The 9087-nt window shown below is 37.3% G+C and overlaps 2 protein-coding genes across 2 annotated transcripts in view; both read left to right on the top strand.

Moving 5' to 3' along the window:
• The window catches only part of LOC100955595 (protocadherin beta-9-like), an 11504-nt gene extending 11303 nt beyond the window's left edge, over positions 1–201 (top strand). The window contains exon 3 of the mRNA XM_023514590.1: positions 1–201. Within this exon, the coding sequence (XP_023370358.1) occupies positions 1–201 (201 nt within the window).
• Positions 202–7468: 7267 nt separating this feature from the next.
• The window catches only part of LOC105887266 (protocadherin beta-14-like), a 2523-nt gene continuing 904 nt past the window's right edge, over positions 7469–9087 (top strand). The window contains exon 1 of the mRNA XM_012806954.2: positions 7469–9085. Within this exon, the coding sequence (XP_012662408.1) occupies positions 7469–9085 (1617 nt within the window). The remainder of the gene's footprint in view (positions 9086–9087) is intronic.

Raw genomic sequence — 9087 nt, 5'->3', positions numbered from 1 at the left:
CCTGAAGGCCACTTTCCTGGCCACCTAGTGGACGTTAGTGGTACAGGGACTCTGTCCCAGAGCTACCAGTATGAGATATGTCTGACTGGAGACTCTGGAACAAATGAGTTCAAATTCCTGAAACCGATTATCCCCAACTTCCCACCCCAGTGCCCAGGAAAAGAAATGGAGGAAAATGTTACCTTCCCCAGCGGCTTTTAGTTCAATATTCAGTGACCATAACTGGCTTCTATGTTACATATGTGTATTATTTAGTGACACTTCCAAACCAATGTTTATTTCCAATTAGCATGTATTTAAAATTATGGTGATTTACTTTCATGTTTTCTCACATTCTTTCCCCCTTTGCTTTTCAGCGAATGTTTGTTTACCAGTATTTCTGGATTTCACAAGATGGCATTCTCACTATCTGGGTATTCCTTAACCCAGATAGTCTTAATTTGTACATAATTTGTTTACTAAAGAACAACACTAAATCATATTTTTTCGATCTCCCTTCCTCCAGGTAAACTTTTACCACAATTTTGTTTATAGTAAAATAAAACAGAAAATTGGAGGCAATTCAAGTTATACAGGATTGATTCTCTCCTGTTGCAATTAATTGTTCTTGTAGTTTTAAATGGTTGCTATTCAGAAATGCATTTCTTTCTTTAAACACAGTGAATTTTTTAGTTAACCTTTGCATATGTGTGTCAATTTATAAATTAAACCAGAAAATACAACCATAAGTGTGATCACTTGATTAGAAAGAGCTACATGGCAAGTTTCTCCTCCTCCTCCCCCCCATGGCTGTCATAGCTCATAGCAGCCTCAAACTCTTGCCCTCAAGTGATCTTCCCTCAGCCTCTAGAGTACTTGGGACTACAGACACCCTACATAACCTCCAACTGTTTTTAGAGACAGGGTTTTGCTTGCTCAGGCTGGTCTCCAACTATTGAGGTCAAGCAATCCACCTGCCTTGGCCTCCCAGAATGCTAGGATTGCAGGTGTGAGCCACCACAACCGGCTTTGGCATGTTTCTTATTATTCTTTTTTCATTCATCCTGGAAAGTGATTATGAAGGTACATTACTATTGTGGCTACTTGTATCTTGGAATACAAACCTGTAATTTCCCACATTTCATTAATGTTACAAAGCTATAATGCAATCTAGTTGAATGCAGGCACCTGAGTAATAATTTGTATAGCATAAAGTGGACTTGTGTGCTGTGTACATACTTTTGCCTGTTACACCAGAATCTAATATATACACTGGAAACTATACCACAACCGTTAGCAACATTGTTTTACTTATTTTGTCATGCACAATCCTAATAGAAAGAAATGTTTTGTGAATAATGCTTAACCCTTTTGTGATGGAATCTGAAATTACCTATGTTATTTCTTTCTACTTAATTTTCAAATGTGGTCATTATCCACTATCTTGATTTCATGATATACTAATGGGTAGTAACCCAAAGTTTGCAAACCACTTTTTGATATACAAAAATATTAGATGTTGCACAAAGAGAGTATCAAAATATATAGTCTTTTGTCATTCTAATTTTTAAAAAGGTTTTCAGACCATTGTAGGAGGACAGCTTTGTCTCATGCTGCACAGGCTCTGTCCAACCACTCTTAACGATCTGATTATACTATGGAAGAGAAAGCCTTCATGGTTGGAGGAGATTTTCCATGAATTTTGTCACAAAATCTAATGTGTATATGTTGTGAAAGAAAAATGTATAGGAACGTAATGATTATAAGTATAGAGAAAAAGGAAGTATGTGTGTGAGAGAGAGCAGGCATTAGAAAGAAGAAATTAGTGTAGATGAGTAAAATGACTGCTTCTAGTTGTACAAACTAGACTCAACTACTTCCTGAAGATATTTTAAAACTTTTTATTAACACTGCAGAGGGACTGGGTATTAGTCAGTTGATAATACCAGGAACTACAATCTCTTTTTCTAGTATATACAAGATGACCTAATATTTATACTTCTTGAAAGCTAATATTCTACTGCTAAAGTGTATGAACCAAGTAATCATTTTTTTTCTTTTAAGAGAAATGGGAAGAAACAGAGGTCAATTGTGTTGCATGCACGCTAATTGAATTCTAATTTTCTATTACTGGAAGCAGAACTAAGAGAAAGTTCTTTTCCCTCTAAGTGAAAGCTGCTTTACACAGAGAATGAAACTTACAAGATGTTATTAAAGTCAAGTATTGAAATTAACTCCTGTCTTGACTGCACTTAGTGGGAAAAAAATGGAGGATCTCTGGCTTAGAGGGATATAAAGTGTTATAGCTTCTTGACATACCAGACAAGATGTATCAAATGCTGAAGGTGAAAAGTAAAGAAGGCCAGTTCATATACATCAGAATAGCTATGATAAAAAAGACATATAAGACAATAAAAGTGTTAGCAATGATGCATAGGAATTGGAATCATCATGTCTTACTTGTGGAACTATAAAATGATACCACCACTTTGGAAAACATTGGACAGTTCTCAAAATGTTAAACATACTCTTGCCTGAAGACCAGCAATTCTACACTATGCACCTATAAAAAGAAATCAAAACATGTGTACAAAAACTTACACATGAATGTTCATAGTAACATTATCAATAATTACCACAAGTGGAAACAACCCAAGTGTCCATCAACCAATGAATGAATAAATGAAATGTGATCATTACCATACAATGGAATTATAATTACTCAGCAATAAAATGGATTGAAATACTGCTAGTACCATCTACAACATGGATGAACTTCAAAAATATACTAAATGAAAGAAGTCAGCCATAAAAGAATGTACATTGTGTAATCCCACTTACATGAAATGTTTTAAATAGGTAAGTCAATAGAAACAGAAAGCAGACTATTGGTTGTCTAGGACTAAAGGGAGGGTTCTTGATGAAGAGTGACTGCTACCAGGTACAAGGTTTCTTTTTGGAATGATGAGAGTGTTCTAAAATTAGACTATGGTGATAGTTACACAATTCTGTAAATATTCTAGTCATGTCTGGTAAAGGCCTGCTTCCCCACAGATGGTGCCTTCTAGTTCTGTTCTCACATACTGGAAGGAACCAATGATCTCTCTTAGGCCTCTTTCACAAAGGCACTAATCCCATTTATGAGGACTCCACCTTCATAATCTAATCACCTCCCAAAGCCCCCACCCTCAATACTATCACGTTGGGGATTAGGTTTCAACATATAAATTTTGAAGGTACACAAACATCTGGACCATAGAAACACCTTAAATGGGTGAAATTTTTTTTAGTTGAGACAATGTCTCACTTTGTTGCCCTCTGTAGAGTGCTGTAGCATCATAGCTCACAGCAACCTCAAACTCAAGCAATTCTCTAAATGGGTGAACTTTCTTACTGTGTAAGTTATATCTCAATCAAGCTGTTAAAAATAAAGGTAGGAGTGGTTCTAGCAGCCTGCCTGTGGTCTTCTCTCATTTCTAATGGTAGAGGGAGAAAAAACAGTTCAAACAGCTCAGGTAAAAATCTAACAGGTACATCAGAGACAAAGACCAAGTGCTTGTCTTGTTGCTTCAAGTTTTTCCAGACTATATGAGCAGAAGTTCTCCTCTATTGAACTATCTATGGATTTGCTGACTCTAATGAAGAGCCCCTAGGTATTTAGCTCAAATTGCAAGATATATTGCTCAAAATGAATTTTCTTCTTATGCTTAAAGACCTCATTTATAGATAAATTTAAACCAGTGCATAGATGTAGTCCACTACATGTATGAGCACTGATGGTAGTCATTTTTATACTAAAGAACTACATGTTATCAGTATTGATTTTACGTCCACTAGGTAAAAGAACACTTAGAAAATATAGACACAAGAGATGGTCTAGCATCCCAAAATGGATTTGCTTGAAAATGCTTACCAATTAAAAACTCAATAGCAGTTTATTTTGGAATTAGCCAAGAATATGGGAAATTAAGGCTATCAGGACAATTTATCTTACAAACACATTGTTCTCTTCATCTTTCTTGTTACTTCAAGTCTTGCCACCACTTCTGGATCCACTGATTAATCTAACAACATGGCCTCATTCCTCTTGCTCAGTCATTAATTCCCTAACTACACGCTGAAACTTTTACCATCCAGAAATGGATCCTTTTATGATATAATGATTTCAGATATATCCCTCTGAGAAGACAACCTTCTATGCCTTTAACCTTCTCATTCTGCTACTTCTATCACATCTTATCTATGTCCTATCTGGACCTCTATTCCATGATCCTGCTACTACCAATCAAACCCTCCTGTTTTAATTTCCTTCCTATTCAGCTGATTCCCTGGTTTACTACTCCCCCTGCCCTGCCAGTCAATCGCACTTCCCTTGTTTCCTTCACTAAAACCACTAAAACTCCATTCCAAATCAACATAGTCTTCTTCCTCCTTTCTTATACCTGGGATATGGCACTCTGTGAGGCAAAACTTAGAAAATTATCAGTACCACTGCCACTGTAAACTTATCATATCCACTGGGCTTCTGAGACCAAGAACTCTTTTTATAATTTTCCTAATCAGCTTTTTTTCTACTCTACAGAACTATTTGAAACATACTTTAAACCTTTCAACTTACCACATATTCAACTTCTTTTAGCAGATAAACTTGCCTAATACTTTACAGAGAAAATACAATCCATCCACTGGACATTATCTCAATTTCCTGCTCCCTAATCTATGCCTTTGACAGTGTCTGTACCTATACTTTACTCCTGCTGAGGTCCCTACCACCTAAGTCCAATCCCTTTATATATTGTCTGGATCCCATCTTTAAGCACCTCTTAGAAACTCACATTATTTCTTCTGTATCTTAATTTTCTCCCTGTCTACTGAATATTACACATTGGCATTTTAAATGTGTTCTTGTTTCTTTAGTTTTAAAAAATACCCTCTGAGTCTAAATTCTTCTCCAGATATTGATTTATTTCTTTCTTTTCCACCTGTTTCTTCCTTTACAAATTTATTGAAAGGATTGTCTATCCTCATTTTTGCTTTCTAATCCCTCTACTTTTCAACCAAGTGCAATCTAAGTTTCATCACAGCCATCCTATTGAACTTCCTATTGTAAAGGTCATCAAAGAGTTCTGAATAAATTAAGGTTACACTGTGGAAACAATGTGATACAACTACACAGTGGCTTGTAAACATGTCTATCACTTTCATGTTATAGTTCTAATGTAAATAATTAAGAAGATAGGATAGGTTTGCTTCTCAAAGTCCTTATGGAACCAAATTTCTATCAAGTAATTGCTCCAACATTCCCTATGACAATGTCATAATCTGCATGGCTATAGCTGAGTCACTACCACATTTAAGTTCTAGCTGGCTTAGAGGGAAGAGGCATATTGGGATAGTTTCTGTTCTAGACCTGGAAGTAGCAAACAAAAAAATGTTTCCCATAATCCATCTATCACTTGCCCAAACCTAACTCCAAGGGAGGCTGGGAAAGGCGATCTATCTGAGTGGTCATGTGCCATGTTCTATTACTAAAGAAGAAAGACAGAACAGACTTTGGCAGATATCTACAAGAATTCTCTACAAAGACCATCTTTTTAAAACAAATGAACAATTATGGTATTTATTTTTCTTCATTTTCTGAATAATTTCTTGCTGTTATTCTTCCCTCTCTACTTTAAATACTGCTCACTTTTGGTTTCATGAGTTTGAACTCTGGAACTTCCCTATTAAAAGATACTCTTACCCCGTCTCCTCTAAATGAAGTTGTTTCTCAGAGTTCTATGTTAAGCCTCTTCTATTCTTACTCAACACACTTTTTCTTGGTTATTCTAGAGCTCTCATGGTTTCAATCACCATATATGGCTGATGAATCCCAAAGTCCCTATCTTCAGTCTAAATTTCTTTCCTATCTTTCTTAATATCTTTCTAATCATCCCTTCTTTCTCCATCCATATTGGCATTACCCCAATCCAGGCTACCATCATCTATCTGTTCTCTGATGCCCCAATCATTCCCACTGAAATCAATTATTCCTACTGCAGCATAACTAATTTTTCAAAAATGTAGATGTGATCATGTTAATCAAATGTTTCAAATCCTACGTTGTGTTTGAATTGCCTTTGGGATAAATTCAAGAATGGATAATATGACCTATTATAATCATTCTTAGTCATGTTCTAACTCAGCTTTTTTCACCAATCTCATTTTTAAATTCTCCCCTTCCATGATTTAAAGTTCATGGAATATTTAACTTTTCTGTATTCTTCAAAATGTCTGCCTGAAACATTCCTCTTTCTCCTGCCTAGCTCTTTCAGATCACAACCTATAGTTCCATTACCCTAGGAAAGTTTTCACTGATTTCTCAAGGTCTGGATTAGATGTTTTAATTATTATATTTTTAACAGAACTTCACTATCACTTATTAGCCACTTCGTATATATTAACTCATTAGATTCCTATGATGATAATCCTAGGAGGTAAATGCTATTATTACTCTATTTTATAGGTGAAGAACCAGTTACATAACTTGTCCATGTCTATAGTAAGGGGTAGAATCAGGATTCTAATGTTGACATTTTTGTTCTGGAACCCATGTGTCTCACCACTATGCTATGCAACCTCCTATGTACAAGAAGTTCCTTCTAGATATTTCCATATCACCCTTTACTTATGAATATATTATGAAATATTTTAATTACTTGTCTGCCAAATTTTTAGGTTCTAAATTCCATAAAGAGAAGGATTATCTCTGCTTTATTTGTGTAATGTCCTTCCTTGTGCATGTTATTTTTTAAAATATGGAAGCAAAAAAAGTAACGACATTACTATGATTGAACTCAACAAGAATTTACAGGAGTGGAGAAGAAAATATATTTGTAATTACTCAAGAAAAGTATTTCTTCAGGATATTTTAATAGATTCTTTTCTGTCAAACATTCAAAACAGTGATAATTAAATGCAGTGTATGAACCTTGTCTGAATTCTTATTCAAACAAATATATTAAAATAGTAAAAGATATTTTGGAGGGAATTGGGGAAAATTAAACACAAAGTAGTATAAATTATATCAAGGAATTATTGCTACATTTGTTGTAATTATGTTTTAAAAGGTCTTAACTATTAGAGATGCTTAGTGAGGTATTTAGAGGCAAAATTACATGATGTCTGGGATGTGCTTTTGAATATTCCAGATATGTTCATAAATTACTTTTTCAAAGAAAAAATATTTAATTTAAAAATTCCTAGAGACACATGGTGGCGCTACAGGATAAGATGAAAACCGTAAATGGGCTGACTTGGGCTTCATTGTTCAGAACAAATATCTAACCCACTGAAAAGAAAGCCATTAAAAGAGCTACGCCCACAGAGCTGCTGGTGGGATATATACCCTGGGGGTGTGGGGCGGTTCCTATTGAAGAATTGGAGCCTTGGCTTCCAAAAGTAGGGCTGAGCCTAAATTTTTTCTCAAAAGAGTTTGCCTGAAGGAACCATGAAGATCACAGTGGTGCTTTGTCTGCGGAAGAGGCAAGTACTGATTTTCTTTGTTTTGGTAGGATTATCTCAGGCAGGTACAGAATCCGCACGCTATTCTGTAGCAGAGGAAACAGAAATTGGCTCTTTTGTGGCTAATCTGGCAAGGGACTTAGGGCTAAGGGTGGAGGAGCTGTCCTCACGGGAGGCTCGGGTAGTGTCTGATGATAATGAAAAGCATTTGCACCTCGATTTGCTAACTGGGGATTTGCTTCTAAATGAAAAACTGGACAGAGAAGAGCTATGTGGCTCCACCGAGCCCTGTGTGCTGCATTTTCAGGTGGTACTGGAAAACCCTTTACAGTTTTTTCGGGCTGAGCTGCATGTCAAAGATATAAATGATCACTCTCCTGCATTCCTGGACAAGGAAATACTTATTAAAATATCAGAAAGCACAACTATTGGAACCACATTTTTAGTGGAGAGTGCTCAAGATTTGGATGTTGGAAGCAACGGCCTTCAAAACTACACAATTAGCCCCAATTCTTATTTCTACATCAAAATTCGAGACAGTGGTGACAGAAAGATATACCCAGAACTGGTCCTAGATAGAGCATTAGATCATGAGGAGGAAAATGAACTCAGATTAACACTCACAGCACTGGATGGTGGATCCCCACCCAAGTCTGGTACAACTTTGGTTTTCATTCAGGTCTTGGACATCAATGATAATGCTCCTGAGTTTCCCCAGAGTCTCTATGAGGTGCAAGTCCTGGAGGACGCACCCCTTGGCTCCCGGATTATCACTATCTCTGCGAAGGACTTGGATACAGGAAATTATGGAAAAATATCTTACACATTTTTCTATGCATCAGAAGATGTTCGTAAAACATTTGAAATTAATACACTATCTGGGGAAATTAATTTGGAATCAAGCCTGGATTTTGAAGTAATACAGTCCTACACTATTAATATTCAGGCAACGGATGGTGGCGGCCTCTCAGAAAAATGCACCCTTCTAGTTGAAGTAATTGATATAAACGACAACCCACCAGAAGTGACCATGTCGTCCACTACAAAGAGAATTCCAGAAAATGCCTCAGAGACCTTAGTAGCTCTTTTTAGTGTTCGAGACCAAGATGCTGGAGACAATGGTAGGATGGTTTGCTCTATTCAAGATGACCTCCCATTTCTTCTGAAACCAACCTTCAAGAATTTTTTCACTCTCATTTCTGAAAAAGCACTAGACAGAGAGAGCAGAGACGAGTACACCATCACCATCACTGTCACTGACTTTGGGACACCGAGGCTGCAAACCCAGTACAATCTAACTGTGCTGATCTCTGATGTTAATGACAACGCCCCCGCCTTCACCCAAACCTCCTACACCCTGTTCGTCCACGAAAACAACAGCCCCGCCCTGCACATTGGCACCATCAGCGCCACAGACAGGGACTCAGGCACCAACGCCCAGGTCACCTACTCCCTGCTGCCACCCCAGGATGAGCAACTGCCCCTCGACTCCCTGGTCTCTATCAACGCCGACAACGGACACCTGTTCGCCCTGAGGGCGCTGGACTACGAGGCCCTGCAGGCCTTCGAGTTCCGCGTGGGCGCCACAGACCGAGGCTCCCCCGC

This window comes from Otolemur garnettii, unplaced genomic scaffold (genome assembly GCF_000181295.1).
Source record: "Otolemur garnettii isolate 467f Iridium unplaced genomic scaffold, OtoGar3 scaffold00003, whole genome shotgun sequence".
Taxonomy (NCBI): Eukaryota; Metazoa; Chordata; class Mammalia; order Primates; family Galagidae; genus Otolemur; species Otolemur garnettii.
Note: the sequence above shows the minus strand (reverse complement) of the source record. Positions and strands in the feature narration are given on the sequence as shown.